Source organism: Cyprinodon variegatus, unplaced genomic scaffold (assembly GCF_000732505.1).
Source record: "Cyprinodon variegatus isolate N-32 unplaced genomic scaffold, C_variegatus-1.0 Scaffold187, whole genome shotgun sequence".
Lineage (NCBI taxonomy): Eukaryota > Metazoa > Chordata > Actinopteri > Cyprinodontiformes > Cyprinodontidae > Cyprinodon > Cyprinodon variegatus.
The window spans coordinates 648,175-675,711 of NW_015150640.1; the positions used below are offsets into that span (position 1 = coordinate 648,175).

The window sequence follows — 27,537 nt, forward strand, 5'->3', positions numbered from 1 at the left end:
TCTTTATTACACCTCTAGAATGAAAATATATATATTGTTAAATCTGCACAACAGATTCACCTTTAGCATTTGTATTTTAAGAATTAATCAATGATAAGCAGCATTAATAAAAAATGAAAAATATATAAGTATGGTACAGAAAATTTACATTTTTAATTGTGATTTTTTGATTTTACACTGGATGCCCTTTCTTACATTTGGGGGTTAAAGTTAACAAAAGAGCACCTTGTGTGGCACATGGAGCTACCAGATGTCTTAATAGTATGTGATTTATCACATGCATCAGTGTTTATATGCATATTTTAAATTAATAGCCATATGCTGTCTAATGTAGGTGTTTTATAATGTTCATTACAACAGGTTGGTTTATCCAACAATAAACTTGGCAACAATAGAACACTAGATAGCAATGTCACATTAGTGTCTGTAAAATAAATATTTTAAATCCACACTTTTAGAAACGATAGATCGGTCTCTTTGTCCTGATTTAAATTAAGATTCTGATGACCTCACTTTGCTTGATCTGAACTAAACGGTATCAGAAGCCTGGAACAACCACCAACATCTGCTAGAACAAAGGACAGCTATACGTATAAGTGAGGAAATAAGCTGTACTGTAAGATCTAAGGGCATTAGTAAATAAAAAAAGAAAATTACACACACACAAATACAAATTTTCAGATTGGGTCTTTTTTTGTCCAAAAGAATGCCTTACCTCCTCATCAGCGATCAAATGCTTAAAAAGCCTGTTGATCACCTTTTCCTTGAGGTTATATGTTGTTCTGGGTTCCCCTTTGAAGAGAAATGACTCCCTGATGCCTTTGAATTAATTTTTGTCAGCCGGCTGCTAGAGACCGTCCACAACTATTGTACATTTTTCCTAGTTGTGGCTCTCACTGTTCAATAAAGTCTTTTAAAAACCTTATCTCACTGATTGATGTCTGACTTTGTCACCCATTTCTTCAGATCAGGGCATTTTGTGTTGCTATTACAAATCTTTTGCCCACTTCACGTTCATTTTGTCAAACTGGAGTCAAACAAGTTAATTAATGACAGTAGGTTCATAAGTTACAAGAGTATTTTTTCAGTTCTACAGACTTCAATTTGAACTAAGCCTTTTAAAAACAAGTCAGGAATTAATAATAGAAGCAATAATGTTTTAAAATAGAGCCATATTCATTTAAATAGCTTTACTTTTAATCAAATAATCTGATAACTGCCTCTAGTAGGTTATCCGTATCTGATGATAAATTAGTTTAATGACCTGAAACATTTAAGTGTGGGAAAAAAAATATTTTTTTAATAGCACCATGGCTGAGTTCTATCTAAATCACCAACACAGTTAACTTATTCTAGGTGTTTATTTTAAACTGAGATTTTTCTTCTTAATTAAATGTTTTCCGCTAATGCCATACATGCATAACAGGCTACAACCCCCAGTGGATTGCAATTATCTAGATAAACACTGGGAAATCTAGGAGGGACCATAACTGATGAATCTGTACCTTGAAGGCTCCCTTCGGAAAACGTTAATTAAGGCACAGTGCTTCGTTCCATGCTGTCGACCCTTAGAGCTGGTTCTCAGATTGTCATTGGAGCTGTTTGGTGAACTTTTAAAAGAACAACAGATGGCATGTGTTTTCCTGTTACTCATCCTAAGGAATGGGTGCAGGGGGGCAGAGGGTTCTGTTTGGTTTTAAGGATGAGAATGGAATTTTGTCTGTGCATTAAAATTAAAGTTATGACTGTAGGATATGTTACTGCTTTGTCTTATAAGTGAGGAATGTGTGGATTATTGCCTTCTAATTTAACTGTTTGTCTTTTTGTATCTGTAGTAAATACTTAAAATTGAGTGAGGAAAAACTTAGTAAAGATTTGAATGGTGAATAACTTTTTTAATAAAAAAAAAGGGTGAATTGTGGATACTACTGTTCCAACTGCAAAAAAATGGCATCTTTTGGTGCGTTTCTATGTCAACATTAATTTAAAAACATACAAAGCCTTTTATACAATAAAAGTAGATTAGAGTTTCAGCTGCAAATAATTTTTTTATACCATCTGTGGTTCCTCATAAAGTAAAAACAGGGTATCCTCCTTACCAGCTTTGCTGCATTTTTTCCATTATGTTTAAATGTGTGTTAGCTTTTAGTGTTTATTTCCTCCTGTTTTGGCCTCAGACTGAGGACCATTTTCTGATATTACCATCAGATTGAGGACGGTTTGTACCACAGTGTGCACATTTTGCTTGTCCCTACTTTCCTCTTTGCTAATGGTCAGATTGAGGTTAGGGATAGGTAGGAACTGGTAAGGGTCACGCTTAGGGTTATTGTCAGGGTAAAAAGCATACCAAGGGTTCAAATCACTGAAATACAATTGAGTCACCACATGCTTCCTAAAACATACAGCAAGATGAGACTTGGGGTGCATGCATGTTTAGTTTTCATAAACCATATCCATAATTGTGCATAAACACCTAGATATCAGACCAGATTCTATACAATGTTCATAAAATAATAAATAACAATATAAGGTGTCCTGAAATAGCCTTAAAACACAGGCAACCGGAATTTTGCTCAGTTTTTCTGAGCAATTCCGCTGTCAACAATAATCTTTGTGATGTTACCGGACAGCCGATTCCACTTAGCAGCAGCAGAGTGGTGAGTCATACTGAGAGCGAAGCACATCTCTGTGGATTAGAACATTAACCAAGTTTCTGATTCTTTGCTTTTTCTACAGGCTGTGGTGTTCTCTGCTCAAAATAAAGCATATTTCAGAGGGGCTGATGAGTTTGTTAAGAATTTGTGTCTCAGTGTCGGTTTTAGTAAATTAATTAAGTTTAATTTGGATTTCTGTGTCAAGAATTTGGTAAAAGATATTTCAATAAAGCTGAAGTTTCATTTTTCTACACTCCTTAGTAGAGATGGGCGATAAAGAAACATTTCCTGTTATTGTGAAATATGTTTGTTGATGAAAATGATGCTTTTTCAAACCTTTCAAAACCTAAAACTGTTGTTGGGTTTGTTGTTTTTACTTCTTTCCGCTTTTTCAGCTTTATAATCACTTTTATTGTGTTCAACTTCTGAATTCATACCACCCATGCTCCTTTTTACATCACTTTCTATTATAAAATATATTGACAGACATGTTCGATTTTGACCAGACGGTTGTCCGGTTTGTGACTCCCACCTTAAACTGCGTCCATATGTGAGGAACTTCCAGGAGAGCTATAACCCACTACCGTATTGGCTCAGCTATAGTGTTAAAATATATTTACCCAGTTCTCTCAGTTTTTTTCCTTGCCTCTGATGTCTAGCTCTTTTTTATTTTAAGTTTCCTTTTTAATATAGAGGCTGTTGTAAAGACTGCAGTTTTTTGTTTGCTTTTTTTTGTAAGACTCTAAGTTCTTCTTGGCTTTGGATCTTGCTGTAATATTACTGTTTTTCTCTACTTCTCTAAACTTATTTTTATAAGCTTAACAGTTCGCAGGTATCGTTATTATAAGAGCTATTGCAGTTTCCTTTGTGTGATACAAAGTCATAAGAAAATATTTGAATACCTGTAGCTTTCTTCCATTTTTGCTGTTCTAACACACCTGGATGTATTAAGTACGTCATCAATCTGAAAATATAACCTGGGTAAACTTTTTTTTTTTTTAGATTTATTTTACTTATAGAAGAAAACAAACATTCCCCATTTCCTTATTACCTTTGGTGGCACAAACAGCCTTTATCTTTGTACAATTTTGAAGCAAATTTTTCTATTTAGGCAAATTGTTTTCAAATCATTATGTTATCTTTTAAAGTACAAAATAAAAATCTTATGAAAGGTTTCAACAGAAGTTTATGAAGATTAAAGTTTGTTTAAAAATGTTAGTTTCTAATAATTCAGCAAACAGGGTTTTTTTTATATTCTTCTTCTGCCTCGGCAAGGTCACTATTTAAAAAGAGGTTTTAATCTGATAAAATAAAAAATAAATACACAAATATATGAATTATATCGGCCTACTCACCTCAACTCAACTTTATTTATAAAACCCTTTAAAAATTCACCTGCCACAAAGTGCTGTACATATCAGGTAAAGTCAAAATTGTATAAAAACAACATAGACACTAGTCGCATACTATTAACTTTCTGATTAAATTATGGAACCCTGTTGGTTTATTATATATAATTTCTGTGTTTCACACTTTGTTTTTGATCTGTTTGTTAAACTTCAGCAATTTTGGTATAAAGAAACACCACATTGCAACAAAGCAATTAACACTATGCATCATCTCACTTTCTTCTGCAATCACCATCATCCAATCAATTAAAAAAAAAAATAATAAAAAAATAATAGAATAATTTGATTGTTATATTAATTCTCCAGTCAGATGTTGCTAAAAATTCTTTAAAAATTGTTGTTATGGCTTTTACATCTCAATTTTTTTCAGAAAGGAAAAGACAACTTACAACCTGATGCAAACATTAGTACATATCATTCCCATTTAATTAACAAAATGGAGGAGTTTGACTCTTGATATATTTAATGAATCCTACAAGTGAAGAGGGAGCTTTCAAATTGTTTCAACCCAAGAATAAAAACTACTCTGGGATTTAAACTGTATTGCTCACTAGAAAACAAATCTACATGTCTGAACACATTCTGACAATATTCTGCCATATCGTTACATATATGAAAAAAACATAAAGAAAACCTTCATCTGAGTCAAGTGAAAGCTTTCAAGTGTCACCAGCCTTTCATTCTCAACATTTCTTAACAAAATCACACGGCATGTTCCATGTCAGCTGAATTGTTGTAAACAACCTTGAATATATATGCCATTTTAAATTTCATGGATGTTTCCCTCACAGCCTTGTTTTCATGCTTTATGTTCCTGTCAGTGAAAAGGAGAAAAAGAAATGGCTTTAAAGAAAAAAGAAAAAAAAAAAAACTCTATTTTTCTGCAATAGAGCGACATTTCAGCAGGATTTGTGTATCTCTTACAGTGAACCAGTTAAACGAAGCCAAGCTGCAACCAATTAAATAACAAATTTAATTATGGGGCCTAATTGTTAAATGCTAGAAGCCTGATTCACACCACATGAACTGTTCCTTAGATGTGTATCTGGCTGCAAACAGAAGGAAAACTGTTTTGGCATGACAAAAAAATAAATAAAATGAAATTCTAACGTTTTGGAATATTTGAAGTAAGAAATCTTAACGTTGCTTTCTTTAGAAATTGAAGCAAGAATCATTTTATTTGACAACATAGTTTAAACAAATCTAACTATATCAAATGTTTTAGAAAAATATGCTGCCAAGCAAGATGTTATATCCTTCGCAATAACAATAAGACCTCTTCTCATTCTTATAAATCCAAATAAGCATCACCATTAACAGTGTCAGCTGTTCGGACAGCTCAAGCTCACCTAATGAAAAGGTCTAATATAATCTATATTTTATAAGTTTAAGAAGGGGAAAGTTTATGTGATATGTTTGTCTAGCACCTTGGGTTTCAGAAAGTAGTAAATGTGTTCTATGTGATCAATCTTTAGCAGCATTCAGACATTCAGAGGATAGACAGATGAAAGTATAGTAACTTAAATATAAGAGTGATATGATATTAAACTAAATTTGAACATGTTTTTAATTTCTTCCTGCGAAACAAGTTAAATTTGCCAGTAGTTTTAATTACTGACACAGTTCAATGTAGCCAGTTTGCTTTTTTCAAACAGCCCATTGAGTGTTTTTAGTGTTAAATTTTTTTTTGAGTCAAAAAAAGAAAAATTGTCAAACACCGCGGGAAACTTCAGTCCCAAAGTAAGTTGAAAAAAAAATAGGCTACAGACTCATAGATGCATCAGTGCTGAACTACTGAGGTGTCAGTCTGCTCATCAATGTTCTAGTCATAAAGGGTCAAATAAAAAGGCCTTTTTTTTTAGTAAAAAGTAAAAAATTAAGAAATATTAAGTCATTTTTCAAGTCAATATACAGCACATGGTGTGTATCGAGAGCTTAAGATTACAAAACATGGAGGAAGACTGGTTCATTTTGTTACAAAGCAGTTCCTCTAGTGACTTTTAGGGCTGCTGAACCTTGAATTAACAAGTCTAGTGCACCAAGTGACTACCGTAAAAGTCACAAATTGTTGCTGTAAAAACCACTGATGACTAATTGCAATCTGAAGCAAGAATTCTTAACTTCAGGGATAAAAATGACTACAAAATAAAAAGGAATGTCCTTGGAAAATAAAAAAGTTTCTTTTCCTACTTTGCTCTCAACCTGGCCTAAACTATGTTTTCTTTTTAAAATTTGTTTCTTTTTAAAATTAGTTTCTTTTTCAGATTTGTCCTTAATGTTTCCCGTAATAAAATCCTCATCAATGTTGCTATTATTATTGCAGCAGTGAAGGGGCTGCTCTAAACAGATTCATGTAAACAGTCCAGTTGTTGGTTGTTCAGTGTTCAATCTAAGTAGTCATTAGAATAAAAATACTTAAGTAAAACTCAGGCACTGAGTGACTCACAGCTTTGAGGAGTTTCTTGCATGTTTTGCCAGTTTCAAATTTTCCTCTGACCAAAGGTATAATTCATGGTGGTTTCGTTGATGTTTAGGTAATAGCATCCTGCTGCAGCAAACCCTCCTAAAACCACAACACTTCTCACAGGCTGCTATGACACATTGCATGCTGTTGTTTCAAATCTGATTTTCAACAGTGGTGTTAGATGTATGAGTTTGCCCCGAAAATGAAGGGTTGATGTTTCAAGCCCCTCTCCGCCTAATGATGGTGGTCAGTGACTGCATTGTAGCTTGCCATCATCGGTGTGTTGTGTGAGTGAATGACTGAATGTAGTGTAAAGCGCAAGTCAGGTCCTCTGACTTGAAAAAGCGCTATACAAGTAGAGGCCATTTACCATTTGATTGGTTGATTTTACATCCTTATGAGACCTTGCTAAACACAGATTAGAAAAAAGAATCTAAGTGTTCAGTGCTTTTAGAAATCATTTTAAATATCCATGTTTCTAAATAAATTAGATGAGACTTACTTTCTCTTTTCTCTTAAATGTTTAACATTACATTATTCTAGAGAAACCACTGCAAATAATTCTAATGGATAAACCTGATAATGCCAGTTCAGTTTTATAACTCTTCCTTCAGTCCGAATGGTGTTTTTACTAATTAGACAGATAAATTGGAGCAAGTTTTTTTTTAACCTCATTGCCATTTCCATACATTTTCACTGTCTTGCTAGAGGAAATTATTTACCATGCATCAGCTTATATTTAATAATAATAATTGAACTTTTTGATCTCACACTTGAGAAATTTACCTCTGCATTTAACCCATCCCCTTAAGGAGCAGTGGGCTGCCATTGTGCGGCGCCCGGGGAGCAGTATGGGGTTAAGAGTATTTGCTCAGGGACCCAGAGTGCAGACTTTAGGGATCGAACCAGGTACTTGCAACCTTCTCAGAACAATAGCGCACTGCTCTAACCACTGGACCAACACTCCTCAAAAACAAGTGATGTTATTTGTTGCCTGGTTTGCAAAACCTGGTTGGCCATAACAACATGGGACTCTAAGAATAGCATCTGCAGGCAGTAGGTCCCTTAGTTTATGTTTCCTTTGGATGAAATGTCTAGTAAGATACAACTCACTCCAGGATGGATAAAAATCCAGATAAGTTGGTATAGTGTATGACAAAGTTCTGGTTTATTATGTTTTTGATTAGCAGTAGAACACAATAGATGTTGTCTTGTTTAGAGGACTGTCACTGACTGTCTGCAGTATGTTATCTGAATTTTAAAATGGACACATTCACTGAGAACCAATCTCTGTGACCCGTCACACAGAGGCTGTTTGCCCTGAAAGACCCAACCAGGGGCTTTAAAGCCCCCATCAACATAGCCTCTGGGATCTTCTGGGCACCGAGACCCCTCCACCATGTTAACGTGGCTCGGACATTTTTTTCTGGTTTTTATATTTTTATTTCTTTTTTTAGTTTTCCTTAGTTTGTCCATATAATTATATTAAAAAAATAATGAATAAATTAATTAATAAATTAACTGTATCACTGACACTGTTGCAGTAAGGGGGTTTGCACTGATCCTGGTTTTGGGTGTATTGTAATATATTCTATTGTTAAATCTTTGTACACGATGTCTCTTTTTTCAGTTTCATACGCAATTGAACTTGTTCTGCAAAAGACATCCATACTCTGGCCTATTAATTATTTCCCTAACAATAATGAGTTGGTTAATAATGATTAAATGTGCAATAAATCTTAAATAGGTCGTATACAAGAATAACTATTTTTTTGTGCACAAAATCACCTGCACTATTATAAAATATTGGGAAGCCCATGATGACGGAGAATATCTAGATCCGCCCCTGAGGAAGACAAGCAAATACATTAGGCAAAATTATGTAATTGTGTGAAATACAGTATCCAGTAGCTACATGTAACATATTGCACAGAAAGCCAGAAAAAAGAGCCTATGGTTGGAGTGAAAATAGACATAAAATGTTTTACAAGTCAGAAACACGACTGACATCATCACTCGTTAGTAAAAGATAATCGTCTGAAACTACCCACAGTGTTTTAAAGTGGTGAAATACATGTGAGTGTGGCTTTGAGCAGAAGCCAAGAACTTTGTGCAGCTCCAAAGCTAATGATGGTTGTCAGTAATAATTCCCACGTTGTGTGAATGAGCTAATTAAGGACAATTTAAGAACATTTTGGGGTTTTCGGTTTGCCTCATCATGTTCCACACCAGATGCTTTGCATTCAGCTGACAGACAATAAAAGATGTTAAGCATATTTCTATATATGATTCATTTTAGCGCTGGTATACACCAATGCTTTCCAGTTATGCTTAATGTGTAGGATTTTTACTTAGTTTGGCAAACATCAAAGAGACAAACACAGATATGACACTTTCATAATTTATCTGACTGATGTAAGTGGAGATTATTATCTTCTATGACAGTGGCCTTCTGAAAAACCTCTTTCTTTTTTTTTTGAGCTAGTATAAACATTGGATTTGTTTAAGGTTCCCTTCATAACATCTTTTTAAAAAGCTGATAAACTGAAACTTTGAAGCTTTGTAGTACTGGTTGAAAATTCACAGGTAGAAATTTATTTTCCGATAATAACTGAGAAGAGTCTTTGTTGATCAGAAAACGAATTAATAAATCAGAATCAGAGGCTTTTTTATTGCATCAAATGTGGGTACATTATACAAACTGCATTTCTGTAAATATTTCAAAGTCTAGTTTGAGTTTAAGCAAGACACGGTTTATGCTGAATATTTAGTTTTGGCATTAGATTGAGCTCAGAAAATGTAGATATTTCCACCGTCACATGATGAGTGCTATTAGTTTTCTCCTGGGAATGAAGCAGACATCAGTGAGGACATGCAGGAGTGCGTGAAGATGGCAGCATTAAGCACCAAACCCCTTTCTTATGTGAAGCATAATTACTGATAGTGACCTTTCCACTAATGTCATCAGTGTTTTCCATACCTTACCAGAGTTTGAATGATGTTTTTCTTTCTCCTACGCAGAACCTGAAACATACAGTATACAGTGACATTTTATTGACACTAGTGAGGGGCAGATCACAGGGCATTTTTGCAGACATAAAGTTGATGGTTTTAACTCTTGTGATTTTAAGGTGGCACAAAGAAATGGAAAAGAAGGTTTGAAATAACCTATAGAGTTTCCTGGTCTGTAACACAATTGTTTTCTTTTTATCAACCTTACAATCTCTCTAAAACAAGGGAGAGGACCCTGAGATACTTTAACTCCTCTACAGTACTTGATGCAGGAATGCTTTTTCCAATATTAAAGGGAAAGCCCCCCCTTTTCCGGTCAAGAACCATGGCCTCGGACTTAGAAAAGCTGATTCTTATTCCGGCCCTTCACACTCGGCTGCAAACCATCCCAATGCATGCTGTTGGTCTTGGCAGAAGGGATCCAGCAGAACCACTGCATTTGTAAAAAGCAGGGAAGAGATCCGCTGGTCCATGAAACCAGACCCCATCCTGTCCTTGGCTGCATCTAGAAAATTCTGTCCATAAAGATTATGAACAGGACCAGTGTCCAACAGGCACCGGGAACACTGCTGGTAATGCAGACCAAACCCTGCTCCGCTTGTTCATTGACTGGATGGCCCCTAGTAAAAAGGGTCCCCTGTACTCCTGAGTACATTATATATATATGTGTGTTGCTGTGTGTGTACAGACTCAGGTAGAGGATGCTAAAGGTTTTGGAATTTTATAAGATTTAATAAACAATATTTTTTTGTACAATCATCTCCAGAGTTTCCAGAGCACACCAAGGAGACAACCCAACCTTTTTTTAAGCAGCTCTTGTCAATCAGCTTTTTAAATGACTAATGTGGCTGTTTAAAAAAAAAAAATGCAAAACTGTAAATATTCCATGGTACTTACAAAAGATCTGCAGTGTGTTGTAGACACAGAAAAAAGCCCAAGCTTCCAAAAGAAATAGAGCCTGCTATCCCACCTTTAATACCTTCTTGATGGACATGAAGATATTTATCATCCGTCACCACATCCACTCCTTCGCTTAAATAGATTTGGGCATATTCTTATTTTTCCGGAAAAATCAAATCTTACTTTTCTTTGGTTATATTCAAGGTAAGGTGAATGTTCCCACACCATGCTATAAAGCCGTCCACCACCTTTCTGTACCGCCCTCTCGTCCATCTTTGACAAACCCAACAGTTACAGAGTTTGCTGAGTGCAGAGTAAAAAAAGAACAGTTTGAGTATTGCCCCCTGTGTTGCTCATGTGCTGCAGAGACTCAACCCTCAGGTCTCTCAAACGGCGGCCTGTTTTTCAGGTAGTCATTGATGGAGGTGATTGTTTAAGGCTACCACCTGCTGTCTTTTGGAGTTTCTGAGAAAGCGAGTCAGGCTGAATTTTCTTTAAAACTACTTATGAAATCAAAGAATATGATCCTCAGAGCTCTATATTTGTCTTGATGATTGGGTTTGTTGTAGAAGGTATGACAGCCTCCTAAACCTCAACTCCTTGGTGATAAACAAACAATAAAGGGTTTGATTAAGATACTGAAATAAACAACAGGTATTCAGATCAGATTCAGATAAACATTTTAACTATATTTCTATTTTTTCATAAATACAACAATGAACAAAAATTTAAAGTCAAACCCAGAAACTTGAAAAAGTCATATTTTATTGATATATTAGATATTACAGTCCCAATCAAACAATCTCACTGTAGTTGATTACTTCAAGCAGAAGAAAAAATCCTTTATCCATGTTTAGTGTTTCATAAGATGAGAGTCCATACAAAAAATAAAACATTTTTTTATCCAATAAAATAAATGAGGTGTGCATTTTTTTTCCTTTGAGTTTCTCTGCTTTTAGGAGCTTAGGCGGAAGTTTAACTGAATAAACCGATTACTCTCCTTTATCCACCCACAACACAGCCAATCAGCTTTGAACCACACCTCCACGAAAGCCAATCAGCATCCAAAACTCATCTTAAAAGGCCTCCAATCCGCAACTTGTCTGCTACCTAGTGTGCAGGCGGTGGTTTCACTGTGTGATTTCATTCAGATGACCCTGTTTCAACCCAACTTCAAGCCCCTCCTCCACCATTGTAGCTAAAACTTCATTAGAGTTTCATTCCTCCCAGACTCTTACTGCATTCTGTGTCTTATTTCAACTGGTCCAAAAGAAGACTGCCATGTTGAGCCTGGTTCTGCCAGAGTTTTCTTCCCAATTGGGAGTTTTCCTTTCCACTGTTGCTTCATGCTTGCTCATCATGGACAGGTTGTCTCAACCTGTGTTATCAAAACTGGACATCCATCTTCCAGGTCCCTGAGTGAAGCTCTAGTATCAGCTCACTCAATCCACTGGATCTCCCCATAAAGCTCAGCAGACCGTCTACCAACCAGCAGTCTACAGACTGACCAACTTCATCTATCTCCACTCCACCACCAGTTTCAGGCCTGGGGGGGAACAGACCTGTTCTTTACTCCTGTTCATGCATATCAATCAAACTTCAGCACTATGTTTCCTGCCGAGGTCTGAGCGCCAAAGACTAAGTAATTGTATCAATAAATTTCTTCTAATTGTCTTTTCTCTCCGTGTGAGTCTTTCAGATTGAACTGTAAATCTCTGCTGTCTTGGTTCCTGGTTTTACTGTAGCATTTCCGCTGGTTGCTATTTCTACTTCTACCTCTCTATTTCCATCAGAAGTCATGTCTTTTCAGTGCTTTTTGTTTCATTCTGGGATTTTTTTGTGTCAGACTGACCTTCTACATTATAAATTACAGTGAGACCCTTCTTCTACTTTATAGATCCTGGTGTGGGTGAAAAATGCCCCCACCAGTGTTTTTTTTTTACACTCAATGATCCATGTAGGATTGTTTCTTCGGAGCCTTATAACCCTCAGTTGATCTGAAATTTAGATAGTATTACTAATAACTAAAAGGATGTATTAAATAATGTATTACCTGTTTTTTTATTTTTATTTTTATTTTTTTTTTTACTAAGCATGTGCTTGAAAATTTAAGTCAATATAAAGTTTCGTAAAGTAAAAAACAAAACAACACCCTGGCATCTATATACACAGAGTGTCTACAGAAACAAAATGTAATTTTGTACAGCTTTCATGATATTTCAATTTCTTAAAGTGCAGCAGTGATTAAATATAAACAGTGTGGGAAAAAAAAAATATGGTACAAAAATGCATTGATAAGAAAATTAAGAGCATTACATATATTTGGTGCAATTTTGCAGTGTTTTGGTTTGTTGGCAGTGTGATGCAAAGTCTGTGACAGGATTTAGAGATTTCTCAACAGTTCAGCTGTCTGATGGTGGTGGGGAAGAAGCTGTGAAGATAGCATTATCACCACCGTGTCTAATTGTAGATACAATGTCCTATTTCTGAAATTCTTGGTTTAAATTTTCCCTGGGGTCATTGAATATAAATGTTCCACCCTTGGCTGGTAAGTCCATAAAACATTCCCTCAAAGTGCATGTTAGCTGGTCTTTGTGTGTGTTTTTTTGTCAGCATTTGTTTTGGCTTTGGAACTCTCCTTCTGTTGATGCTATTTCTTGAATCATTAACTCTGACCTTACCACAGGCAAGTGAGGCTTGCGGTGCTTTAGATGTTTTCCAGGGTTCATCTGCGACCCCCCTGGGTGACTCATTGATGTGTGCGCTGAGTAATTTCATCAGTCCAGCCACTTCTGGTGCAGTTTCCTCCTTCTTTTGTGAATGTTGGCTCTAACTCTTTTGTTGGTGAAGTCCCAAAAGCTCAGAACTGTCGAAAAATCCCTTTTTTTACTGAAAGATTTCAATAAGTTCCTGGATTGTCAGTTTAGGAATAATGTGTTTTGTTCTTTGTTCAAGATTTTTTTGATCATACAAGCAAGGCAGTACTCAGACCAGTGCAATACATTTATGACAAGAGGCATGCAACAATAATGGTTTTTTACCTCCATTAGCTTTTCAGCTTGGGACTAATCAGAAACGCATTGAACTGATATAGAACATGTTCTCACTTTTTTTTATTTTTTATTTTGCTGTTACTTTCAGGGTATTTTTTTTAAATGTACAGTACTTTCCTGCTCTGAAGAGACCAGCTTTTAATATTACAGCTCTTTCCAGTGGACTCATGAGCTGCATCTTTCTGTTGGGAAATAAACACCATGAACTATTCAGCAGTGTGACTCATGATTAAACGGAAGTGCTGCATGTTACGGACATGCTGTTAGCGCTCCTGTAAATGTTCTCCCAGTATAGAAAATGCAACTTTTTGTCCTGATTTATTCCTGCTTGCCATGCATTTTTTTCCTTAGCTTCAAACAAAAAGGAAATATCAGACTTTCTTCCAAATTGTGTATGTCATTTCACTGTGCATCGATGCAACGCAACTCAGAGAATATAAAATCTTAGGGCAAAATTAATTATATACATCCTCCATTTTTGTAACTACTGATGGGAGCAGAGGAACAAACTGGCCTCCTTTTTTTTATTTCTCTTCAGCTACAAACACAGTAAGCTCAAAATTAGTCATACATTAAAAACAGATTTAATGTATTAATTATTATTCTAATAAACCCTTTTGGGTCCCTAAATGTATTTTAATCTGTTTATGTCTATTTCTGTGTCCAAAATAATGTTTAAATAATATTAATAAACTGGACCATAAAATTTGGTTAGGTTTCAATTCTGGGGTTGATTTTAATTTTAGATTCCTTTTTTCACGGTATTCAAAGTTGTGAAATTATTTCTGAGCTATCTGTATTTTGTCAAAATCACTATTTCTTTTTTTTTTTTACAAGGTTAAGTTATTTTTATGCTGTGTAAATCTAAAGTTGGTAGATTTACCAAGGTTAACATTTAAGGGGTTTTAAGAAATTATAAAATCCGTATATTCTTTGCTCCTAATTAGGATTTAGGTTAATAATGGAATCAGAATTATAAGCGAAAATGCGGAAAAGTAGTATTCATTGAAGAAAAAATTAATGAGATTATGAAGCTATTGTTCAACCAATTGAATACCTTACCTAATATAAAAAAATAAAATAAAATATGAAAATATAAGCAAAAATGAATCAATGGTGGCATTTAATCAATTAATTTTTCATTTCATGAATATATGTTTTTTGTTTGCTCCTGCCAGTCTGCTCCCATGTCTTTATATCAGTCTTATCAAACAATCGAGCTGCATAGATTCCTCAAACTGCTGCAGCCAGTGTGGGTAAACTCAAATAGATCTTGTGTTACAGAGTTTATTTATCTAGAGGAGTTTCCTTTCCATTGAGCTGCATGCTCAGTATGAGTGACTGCTGCAAAGTTAATGACTCAATGCAATCAGCTTTTTTCTACTTGCTCATTCAGAAGGAGTGAGTGCTGCACTTACAAGTTGCAATAAGCAAGAGAGAGAAAATATTTTTTGATTTTTTTTCAGTGATAAATTGAATTTGACTGTACTGTATTTTTCTATAATCACTAACAAATTGTAATCTGGCTACATTATTTGGTTTCATGGATTGTGTATTTAGTGCAAGGCTGTCAGAATGAATATTAGCTCCTCCAAGTCCATGGTTCTGGACTGAAAGAAGGAGGCTTGTCCCCTGCAGGTTGGGGGAGAGTTGCTGCCTCAAGTATCAAGTACAGTATCTTTGGCTCCTGTTCCATAGAGAGGGGAGAATGGAGCGGGGTGCACCGGTGTGTTGTGGTGAAAAAAAAAGTTATCTGTCGGTCGGTGTTCTTAAGCTCACCTATTGTCATGAAATCTGGATCATATCCAAAAGAACTATATCCCAAATACCAGAGGCTGATATGAGCTTTCTCCGTCGGGTGGCCTGGCTCATCGGTTGAGGAGCTCGGTCATCTGAGACAGGCCTGGAATAAGGCTACTTCTCCTCCACATCGTGAGGAGTCAGCTGAGGTGGCTCATGCATCTTTTAGCATAGTTGTCAGAGGACATAAGTTACAAGAACTGCCTGGAGGAGGTGTCTGGGAGGAATTCTCGGCTGAGATTCTGCCCCCATAAGCTGGTCCTGGATAAGCAGAGGGCAATTATGTCAAATAGGTGTACAAGTATAATTTTGTTTTTACGTTGAATGTTTTCTTTTTTATTTTGCTTTTGCTTTAGATTGTAAATAAGCTTTATTAAAATTAGAATGTATTTATTATTTTTGGCATTATCTGAAGTGGAAAATAAGGGCAAATAAGAGCAAAGAAAACAATTATAAAAGATGTTTATACAGAGGTTTTCAAAATGTTGAACTTTTCTAACAAAAAGCTTTCTGGACCTCCTTCTCAGTTCCAGTTTTCTCCCTTCTGCAGCACTGAAAGGCTGACTGGACAAATCCACTCTTTATCTGCGTTGGATTTGCTTTAGAAGTTGACAGTGGGCTCCTGCCATAGGTCTTTGATCTGAAAGCAGCTCAGTTTTAAAGCTGCAAGGTGAATATTGAAATACCAGTGAGCTAAAATGTGCTCATAACTGAACAGTTGCTATCAATTTCAGAGGCTTAGATTCACATGGAAACCAGAAAAACTCTACTGGCAGAATTCACTGTACACGGCTGCCTTTCCAGAGATTGTACGTTTCTTCTAACCAGTTTTTAACCTCTTTATATTAAGGGCACTGTTCACTTTAAAGCTCAGACAGGAGCCAGATTACTGGCTGGAAAGTTGTTGACTCTGAAGACTACACAACAAAAAAAGATTCAACAGATTCTGTATTGGACTTTTTTTCAAATAGTCTTTGTCGATGCTGTATGTATATGCTTTACATGTCATCTTTTTTAACTGATGTTTATGTATTTTTTAAATTTTATTATTTAGCATTTTTTTTATTTTGCAGACAATTATTATTTTAAAAGATAATGGTGAATTTCTGGTTAAAAAAAGTTAAATAACAATAACGAAAACATATTTAAGCTGGACCCTCGCGACCCCGCTTGTGATAAGCGTAATGGAAAATGGATGGATGGAAAACATAACTAATACAATAACAGATCTCTTACCAGTCAGAATTTGTTAATCTCCTTTATGGAGCTAAGGGTTTTGTGCTTCCGCAGCTTCTTAGTGCTCCTTTTTCTTCTAACTAGCAGGAGTATGCAAGCACTTTGCTGTTGACCACAGACAAACATCCGCCAACCAGGCGGAGCAGCTCCCACAAGCCACTGCTGTGCAAATGCTCTGAACAAAAGCTGCAAATGAAGAGCAAACCGTGTCCTGTCTGAAAGAACCAAAGTCAGGACACGTCTCTATGAAAGGGGACATGTGTTTTCCATACATGGAATAGTTACATTTAAGCATTTAATCCCCCAAAGAAGTTTAATATTATGATCTCCATCTGTGTTTACATGCTGATACAGTGACATGCACAGAACCAGCAGCCTTGAAATCCTTTTGGGTCCTCATCATAATCTCTGGTGATTTTAATTAAGTTACTCCTGACTCCAGTCTGGCTGCATTTCATCAAGTTGCGGATTGCCCCACAAGGAACAAAAAGAAAACCCACCTTTTATATAAGGAATGTACACAGATTCTAGTGTATACAGTCACAGTACACCCCACTGCTTAGAAAACAGCTGGCCAGCATGCTCCGTGTAAGGGAAACCACAGCCTTTGATATACTGGTAAATCCACCTGGTGGAGACACACAGGACGACTCACTGTGTAACAAATTACCCAGTGTGTGGTTGGTATCCAAAATAATTAAACCGCTGCTGAGTTTAAGGTCAAGACGGCCTTCTGAAAGAGAATGAAGGTGAAGATTAAAACAAAAAGGCCTTAAAAGACACACGTCATAACAAACCTCTAGTTCTACTTTAAGGATTTAAGGGAGGAGAAGATTTTTTAAGAAATTATGACAGAGGGATAGTACTGTAGCTTAGAGACCTTATAAACGGAAACCCTGTAAATATATTTAAAGTCTGCCTATGATTACAAAACCTCTTATAGTCATGACAGCTATTAAAAAGACAAATTGCACTAAATGCATGCTGAGGGAAAATGCTCATTATGTCATCTGGCACCTACTTTTGTGCAAGGTAATAGTTTTTCTTTCTGCATTCACAAACATAATGGATGTAGTGAAGTGTTCAAGAAAACAGATCTGATATCTGAATGTTATTTGCTTTGTCAGACATCACCATGCCCTGACCTGAAGAGGTATTCCTCACAACTGAAAGAATAACATCTGAGTGTAAGAATCATGTTAGAATATTTTCCAAATTCATGGAGATAGGATATGAATGACAGGTTTTGCTATTTTTTGTCTTTAATGCCATATTAGGAGCCAGATATGGCTGTTTTTTCTGGCTGAACCATCAAACATTGGGAGTCAAAACAAAACCAGTCTCAGGATTCTAGATTTGTTTCTACAGCTGTGAAAACAGACAAAACCAGTACTAAGCAATCGCAAGGACCAGTTCAAAGCTGAAGTGAATTTGTCAGGGGCTCAAAGTAGTTGGTCATAAATTTTTCTAAACGCTAATGAAGTTTCATTTGAAATAATTGCTGCGTAACAGTACAGTTAATTGTGCATCTTTCATTACCACTATTAATCAGCCTGTTTTCGAGTGTTAGTGAGCCAGCTGTACTCACTTACTGATAAGCTTATCAGCCTTTTTTGTAATGCTTAATTGTCTTTTATATTTTTGTTCCTACATTCCTAAAATTACTGGGTGAAAATCAACAAAATTTTATTTTGTTAACCGATTCTTGTGCCAAACATTGACTGATTCTGGCCTGGGCTGGGTTATGGTTTTTCTTGAACTCCACTAAAATCAGTTAACTTGACTAATGTCTGCTGCTAAGGTTTAAAAGAGAAGGCACAAAAAGTAAAGAAATGAAAACCAGGATAACAAAACATGAGATACACTATTTAAGTGAGAAGGAATTATCAATTTATTTTCTGTATTGACTTAATGCTTGCAGGTTAAAAGGTTTGAGACCTGGGTAAACATTGCTGGTTAAGGTAGTATCGGGGTGTGTTGTCCAGTTGTGTGTAACATCCTGGAAAAACTTTAAACATTCAAGGTTAACAATATCTTTACTGAACAAGCTCACAGTTTAGCCTAAAATGAAGTGATTAACACGACTAACTAACATTGACGTTATACAACATCATTTTACAATCTTACCCTATCATATGAAAAAGGGTCAATTTTTTCTTTAATTTTTTTTTTGTTTAGTTAATCTCTCCAAATTCTATCCAACATTAATCCATATTAAACAGATTCCCAATTAAAGTTTAGAGTGTCCATTTCTTGTTTCTATTTCAGAGTGATGCTCCAGATGAGGTCCCCTTAGTGACCTGGAGTACTTTCTCCATGCGGCATTAGCTTTCAGCTTTTCTTAACTTGCAATTTTTATTTTTTTTCTGTAATTGCAGCATATTTTCTTTGCACTGGTCTAGTGTGTGTGTTAGTATGTGTTTGCATCAGGTTTTGAATTCTCAGCATTTTTACACTTTGCTTTCTTTTCGTCAGTTTTGCGTGCAAGTCTCCTTTTTTGATTTGCTAACGTTTGAGTTTGCCATACTTTTTGAATTTGCTGTGATTTTAAGGATTTCCACATTACCTGCTCCCATCGGCCGCCATAGATATGCTATTGCTTTAGCTGAAATCTCAACAAACTAGCCTGAGCTCAGCACATTATAAAAGGGGGGGGGTTCAGAGACAAATACATTGACAAAATTACTGATATAATATATTTTATTGTATAGCTTCTGGTATCTAAGTTATGCAATGTCATATACCATAATGCATACCAAAAAGAAGAAAAAAGAGCAAAATTTCTAAGCTGTTCATATTTCATCTTTATAATGAATGCTGGCAGTTCTTTTTCTGCCTTGAACAGACAGTTGGACCAATATCATGGGACGATAACATCTGCCAGTCTTAGCTTGGTTATTCTGTACCTTGGAGTAGTTTACTCACAGTGTGAAGCTGTGCCCATACCAGACGACCAAATGCAGGAAGAGGATGTGATCTATGAGCTGCCTATTTGATCTGAAGAAGTAGATGAAAAGAGAAAAAAATTAAGAGCTTGATTCTGAAGAAAATAACTACTTTTATAATGACTTATGAGGCAACAATGAGTAACAAAGAGATTTTTAGGCAACAGCATTTGATCAGTAAAGGAGCAGCAAAAACACCCACGAGGCAGAACTTTCTTTTTATTGCCTTTTTTTGACTGAATCACTGCAATGCTTTCCCTGAAACAATCTGTTGCAACTGCATGACTGATTGGTCCAAACTGAAAATCTCTGAAAGCAAATTTGAATTTGCTCACTTTAAGAATTCCCTGTAATGGACCAGCAGTATTAATGCATCCTTAGTCCTGCTAAAGCATTTACATCAGAGCAGGAAAAGGCTTTTTTTGGAATTTTGAGTAAAAGATGGTAGTCCTGCTGGTGCAATGAAATGTCAGCAGAAAAGAATAGTAATAAGAACAGATTTTAAGATGTTACACAATGTAAAAATGAAGCCTGACATTCAGCATGCACTGGAGGGGTTCCCAGCTGAGTGTGTAGCTGTTTGGATGAGAGCGAGTTCCTCTAAGTCTGAGGCTATATTGTTCCCTACCCCCTAGCACAGGGTAATTTTCTTCCCCAAGAGTATTTTTTTGATCTTTTGTTTCTGGCTTTCTTTTAAAAACAAACATACTAAGGAGACGGTGAAAAATAAGAAAGTGGGATTTCATTTTTTTATTTTTTTTTGAGGAAGGTTTTTTTGTCTCAGTGAAATTCCTTAGCATCAGCAGTGGACATTGCCTTTGAGTCAATGAGTCGATGCAATCAGCTGGTTTTCCTTATATAGAAAACTCTGAACCAGTCTGACTGTATGATCTGGTCGAATTGTCTCTCTAAGTGCCTTGAGATGTTGAATTGGTGCTGAATACATAAACTGTATTGAATTGAATTGTACTTACTGTTAGAGGTGTTGTCAGTTATATTGGTGCTGCTCTGGTCTTTTGTAGTCAAGAAACAACTGAACCATAAAGCAGAACTTTCAATTTACCAGTCCGTCGATGTTTTAATACCCCTAGGGCCATTACAGATGGTCCGTAACCAAAAGAACATGTTATAGTGGGAAAAAAATACGTTTGCTTTCTGCTGCTTAAATGTGAGTTCATTTAGGCGCTTTGGGCACCGGACCAGTTTTTCTGGTACAGATTGCCCTGTAACGCCCCATGACCCAATCACAGACAAACAAAATATGATGACTGGAATGATTGATGGACAGCGAGACAGACAGACGGATGGATAGATGAATGCTTTGGCTGTGGAAGATACGTGTTAGCTTGCAGATGTATTTTATCGGAGAATGGGTGCATGTAGAGCCTGACATTATCTGATTTTATGTTCTTTGTGGATCATTTAGCTGAAAACAAGGCTATGTTTGTATGTGGCTGACTTAAGTATGCAGAGGAAGAGCAGATGTTATGAATTAGTTGCTGTGATATCAACAGTGGTTGTTAATCTGTCTCTTCATATTTATAGAAAGATGCTGTTTAGTCAGTTGTGTAGAATCTAAGATCAGAAAACAGCATTTTAACCTTAAAAAAAAAGTATGACAATTCACCAGCCTCTTAGCTTCAATTTAAAAAAACAATAACTACTTCACTACGACTAATTACAACTTTCAGACTCTTTTGTGGAAGGTTTCTGGTCTAGTAAACTAACCAATGATAGTGTTTGGTTGCAACAGTTTGTAAAAAGCCTTCGTTGTTTATTCCATTGGCTAATTTAGTAAATTATATCTTTTCATCACAGTATAAATCCTTTTCGCAAATTCCTACGTGTTTAAATTCAAACTGGATGCATCAAAGAGATTGTAGATCATTTTAAATGCTGAGGGGGTTTTTACGAGTCAGATGCTAGTAAAGCCTTTCAGTGTTCCTCCTATAAGCAGAAATGTGCCACTTTTTTTAGAACTTTGAAATTTTCCAGTTTCCAAATTCAGAGGTCTATCCATAGCAGCTTTTATTTCATATTTGTCAATGAATAGCTCAGTGGCCTTTCAGCTGAATGACCCTTTACCTCCTTATTATTGACGTTACTAACTGATTAGGATTACAAACACTACTTTTGAATAACTCAGTTTGTTCTGCTTGACTCCTTCGACCTTTGCCTTACAGGCAGCAGAGAACAGTCATGCCACTATTCAAAGATAAGCACCAGACTGAAGTCGCAGCGGCCCACTGAGATGTCACCCTCTCTGTCCATTTTTGTCCAGTTGTCATGCTAGTTGGCATCATGAATTCTGGTCACATGTTTAGCAAACCACCTTTGTGTTTAGTAAAGAGGGAAAAAAGTCATGCAATGATTAAAAATAGATCTTCTAATAAGACATTAAAGCCCAAAAGTGTTTTTAGTCATCATCTTTTAAATGCTCTCCTCTAACCTCAGATCCAAATTAGGCCAAACAGCTCTCACTGATTATAATGACCGTATCATTACACAAGCATCAGTCCTCTCATCAGCAAATCTTAACAGCAATAATTGATTAATAAGATTATAAATGCTATTGATATCTGGATAATTACCTAACTGGTTGGCTTGTGTTAACATACAAAATGGCTTGTTTTTTGTACACTACAAATGCCAAATTGATTCCAATTTACTAAATACTGAGCCATAAGAAACAAAAACTTTAAGAAAGGAATTATTAGTAAATTTGAATCTCATCTTTACCCTCTAAGTTGGTTCAGTCCATCTTCTGCAAGATTTCTTGGTATAATTGATCAAAAACCATTAAGGGGAAATGCATTGACAAGCAAATATTTAAATTCCTGGTTAGAAAAGGTTTTGTTTTTCAGGCAGGAAATGGAATTAGTAAGAAGACAAAGGCAGCAAAAATTGACCCAGGCCTTTATCTATTTGCGCATTTATTTACCTAATAGATTGTTTTTCATACCAGTATGTTCTGTTGCTTCAGTCCATGTCTAACATGAATATAATTTCCCCCAGCAAGGCAGAGTTTTGGCTTTTTAGTAAGAACAATTAGCAATCAAATCTCTGTTCCTCTGTGTGTTTATTTTCACAGTAAGCAGCGCCTGGCAGACATTTTCTGACACTAATAATGAGGAAAACTTTGCAGCTGAGTTTCTGCACCACCAGGAAGATGACAACCAAGGTAAAACATATCTGTTCACACATTTAGACCGAATATATTGACCTTTTTTTTTTCAATAATTAGATCAATCTGAATTTATGCACAGGATTGTTTCAAAATGAATGAATGAATTTTAATCTTTCTATGCTTTTTTTAAAACCAGAATTTAAATTCTGGTTTAACGACGCCCCTTTCAGAGACATAGACAGGTATTGGGTATTGCAGGCTAACAAAGAACCCAAACAATGGCCCATTCCGACAGGGCGGACCCATTCATTCCGGTTCAAATCGCATGTCTCTAAGCCAAAACAAGGCTTTGTTTTTGGTTCACGCTATAGAGCCTCAAACTCTATATCTGAGTATTTGAATTGAAAAGTTTCCTGAATGGAAAGTAAAATATCTTCAAACTTGGAAACAAAGCCCAGTGGATTGCTTTTTAACTTCTTTGAAAAAGAATTTAAATTCTAAACTGAAATGACCTATATTTGTCCTTTTACTCTAATAAGGAATCTAAAATTAAGAGACACATGATGTTTTTAAGCAATAAATTCATGAAATAGATAAAAAAAAAATGCAGATTAACCAAAAATAAATAAATATAAAAACCAAATCTAAACACTAATTAAAAGATGTCTCATTCAAAGATATTTGAGATGTTTTTGCACTTCCTTGTTAAACTGTTAAACACCAGAGAAGGGGGTCAGCAGAGAGAACATCATCATCTATCTGATGACAGTTATGTTGTTGTTTTGGAGGTTTAAAGTGGCAAAAGCAGGCATCTGTAAAATAACAGTTTAACGATGCGCCTCATTTTTCTTTGTTTGTTTAGAACCAAAGGGATTTAGCTTTTTTCTTTATAGTAGCTGCTTCCTCTTCATTATTCACACGATGTCTTCTTCTTCACTCTGATCCTGTTCATCAACCCCCCAGCCGGCCCTCCATGGGCTCTCAATCACTCAGGCTTAACAAGTGTCCCGCCTCTATGGCTGACAAAAACACAGGTTAAGTTTGGTGAAAATTTAAAAGTAATGTGCTATGCGTGTGTAAAACAGTTATCATAAGGTTATTGGGATATTTTGTGTATTAAAACCAAAAGGAACAGGATCAGAGTGTTTCTGTTGCTGCATTTACAGGTTTTCAAATGTAATTTTGCTTCTGCCAACACAGCAATTACCTCTCACTGCTTTTATACTTTGTAATTCTCTCTGTTACATTTCTTTTGTTCATTGAGTATTTTTGAAAGCTATGGTCAAAGGGTTACAGTCACTCATTACAGGCATGAATGTTATTTGACAGTATGATTCATTTTAATTCTTTTTTTAGGGTTGAATAATGAGAGATTTCCTTTTAACAAAAAGCAAGTACATCAGTATAAAATTATTGTAAATTCTCTCTGAGCCACACTGAGGCACATTTATATATACAGGCTCAGTTATTTCAGTAATCTAAGGTTGGACCATATGAAGAGGACATTTTCCATCTGGCAGGTTAAATATTTTGATGTAGAGGAGCAGCAGTTCCACTTTAATGTCATTATGGATGATGGTGTTCCTCTCTTTCTGTCTAAGTCCAGCCTTTGGAGGAAGCTAGTTGAAATGCTTGTATCCAGAATTTCCTTGTTTTAATTTTTATTCATATCTCATAACCATAAATCAGGGCTGGCTGCAGACAGACTTTCAAAATATGTTTCTTTTCAGACCCTTTATTCACTATAAAAGACCAAAGCAGGGCCTGATTCTGTAACATGGCCCCATTTCTTCCATTCATCTCGACCGAAGGTACTTAAACTGCTCTCAGTTCTTGAGGGAGCAGCCAAACCACATGAAACCGGCAGAACTGTAAAAGGCTTGTAATACCTATGTCAGAACAGTGAATGGTGTGGTAACACTGCCACAAAAGTTAATAAGAAACAGAAGGAAGAAAGAAGAGCAAGACAAATGCAAGAAATCCTGGAATAAGAAAAAAATAATAGTTTGGATGTCGTTACAGAGCAAAATGTAATGGTATAAAATCCACAATAAGCTTTTGAAATATAACACGTCTAAAGAATATCACTGTTGTAGTTTGTGCTTGTTAGGGGAGAAGCTAGACCTACATTAGCTTGCATGCCAGACCTGCAAGTTTGTAGCAGTTAGGATGTTTGGGCTATCCACACAAAGTCATTAAGGTGGTCAGCTTCAAACTTTCCAGCTCTGGGTGCAGGTTTCAAAAACTTTTTTGTGGACAGAAATGTAATCAAAAGAAGCCCCAACATGTGTAGGATTGGTGCTGCACGCAAGTTAACCATAAAAGAAAGCTGCAAGAAGTCAAGACATTTAAAAACCTTGAAATATCAGCAAGGGACCTAAAGCTATGTCAATATGATCAGAATATGATGGCGTACATTTGAATTTCACAGAAGATGTAAGGAAGAAGCATTGTTCTCTAAGAAAAAAACATGAAAGTCGGACTAAAGTACGCCAGTAAGAATGTGGAATAATATTCTAAAATGTCATTATTTTGACATTGGAACAGATATGTCTGGTATAAATTAACGTTTTCTAAAAAAAAAAAAAAAAAAAAATCCCATCCCAACAGTGACATGGCTTTGGGAAGCTTTATCAGCTGACCTTCAAAGACCATACCATGGACTCCAGGGTGCTTCTGATGGAAAACATGAGACCATCTGTGATCAAATTTTAAATGGAACCAGGACTGACCTTGAAGCAATAGCCAGAAGATAATAGTAAATCCACCAAAAATTTAAAAAAATTAGAAGAGTGAAGTTTTAAGTAGAGTTAGAGCCCAGAGCTTTATTTGCTTTTTGTTTTTGTTTTTTGTGTTTAAGAGTATTTACTAAATCTCACTTCACAGATCAGAACAAATCAACAATAAGTTCAAATATGTAAAATTCCCTTCATTTTTTTATTCATCCCAGCTGTTTTCTGTGCAATATTCCCACATATGACATGCGACGAATTTTATGCTGATGTTTGGTAATTTCTGACTTGATCTTGCATGTTATGTCTTACAGTTACCTCTTGTGATTTTGAGTCGTCGTGCTATTGGACTTTAACACACAATGGCACTCACAGTGACTGGTCTGTGGTTTCGCCTCAGCAGCTCAAAGGCACTATAGCCAGTGCAATGCCTACACTCGATCACTCAGCGGGACAACCTGATGGTATAACTTAGTGAAAAATGTTTTGTTTAAAGTGACTGCTTCTCTCACTTCAGTGTAATAAAATGCGAAACATTAGATTTTTCATTTAGATAAAACATTTGCTTGAAGCTATACAGGAGTGAAAGCTACTTTAAACCTCTAAATATGATGTTTCTCTATTTTTCATCACCTCAGGACATTTTCTTCTTCTCACCCCAACTGATGCTGGGAAATGTGAACACCGAATAATAAGTCCTGTCCTGCCAGGAAGCGATAGACATTGTGTTCTGCAGGTGGCTCTCTATGAGGCCGGAACGACCAAGGGTAACCTGACGGTCTTGATCAAACCAGCTCTGTCAACCTTGGTTATCCACACAGAGGTTCTTAATGACAGACCAGATGCCCACAGGTAACAATGATCCGCTCTGACTTTGTCTCGATAATGTTGTTCTGCCCTCAGTTTTCTTTGTGCTGTTAAGCTGGAGTATTCAGAGAAGGATAAGAGCAAAGTAGGAGTAGATTCCTACAATGAAAAATACCTTCAGAGGGAGCAAGGGCAACGAATGCTAGCAGAGATAAAAGAGGAAGATTAAATTTGAGGCAGTAAAGGCAGAACCGTGTCTGTTGTGGCACAATAGTCCTGTGGGTATTGTTTGAGAAGCATAGGTAGGTATTTCCTATTGATGCAATGCTGAAGTGCAGCCATTTTTAGAACAGCTAAAAGCATTCTTGCTTTGGATGTAAGCCTGAGATTAATTTATGTGTAATTGGTGAGGACAGAAGAGGGATGGATGGGCATGTGCAATAAGTCGGTGCACTGGCTTTGTTAGCATCTCTGCAGTAATGGACCTTGCAATTTCATTACGTGGCATACACTGCGTTTCCATTTATCAATCTCGTCATTCATGTAGTACAAGCCAACAGACCTAGCTTCCCGATGCACTCCCAAAGAATCGGTCATAGAGTTCTCATGTCTCTGTCCATGTAAGAGTAAAGTCTCTCTGATTACTGTCAGAACACCTGGTAAATGATGTGGCTCACCTTAACTCACGGTACCTACAGTAAAATCTAAAGATATCAGGAAAGAACTTGGAGACATCCACCGATGTGGTTAATTCTTGGCTGCAATTTCAGGTAGTGGCGCATTCATTAGTTCAAATTAGGTAATAGATGTATAAAAAACATGGGATTGTCTAGACAATATACTGCTGAATGAGGGAACAGGTTATGTGATCATAAAGTAAACATGTTTTGTTGCAAATCAACTCCAGGACAAAAGCAAAATACTTTTGTAAAGGTGTTGGCTGAAGCTGTAACTATCCACAGGGAAACAAGTAATGTCGCTTAGGCGGAAGTTCAACTGAAGAAACTAAATTACTTGCCTAATCATCAGAGGATTATCTGCTTCTGATGCAAACTACTGTAATCAGCTTTGAAATGCACCTCTGCAAAGCCCAATCAGCATCCAGAGTTCATCTTAAAAGGTCTCCAAATCCACGATTCAACCTGTAACTCAGCCAAACGCAAGCAGTTATGGCGCATGTCCAATTTGACTCAGATGACCCTGATTCAACCCACCTCCATTCCCTTCTTCACCACCGTAGCTAAGCTCTATCTGGCTTTTCCATGGTGCTTCTTCAACCTCGTTCCTATCAGAGTGTAATTCCTCCTGAACTCTTACTGCAGTACCTCTCATCTCCACTGGTCTTGCAGAAGACCGACATTTTGAGCCTGGTTCCACCAGAAGTCTTCCCAAAAGGGA

At 36.3% G+C, this 27,537-nt stretch overlaps 1 protein-coding gene across 1 annotated transcript in view; it reads left to right on the forward strand.

The window, feature by feature from the left end:
* Positions 1-27,537, forward strand: part of LOC107087584 (ALK tyrosine kinase receptor-like) — a 75,982-nt gene that overhangs the window by 10,210 nt on the left and 38,235 nt on the right. The window contains exons 2-4 of the mRNA XM_015379239.1: positions 22,565-22,654; positions 25,647-25,796; positions 25,971-26,184. Of these exons, the coding sequence (XP_015234725.1) occupies positions 22,565-22,654; positions 25,647-25,796; positions 25,971-26,184 (454 nt within the window). The remainder of the gene's footprint in view (positions 1-22,564; positions 22,655-25,646; positions 25,797-25,970; positions 26,185-27,537) is intronic.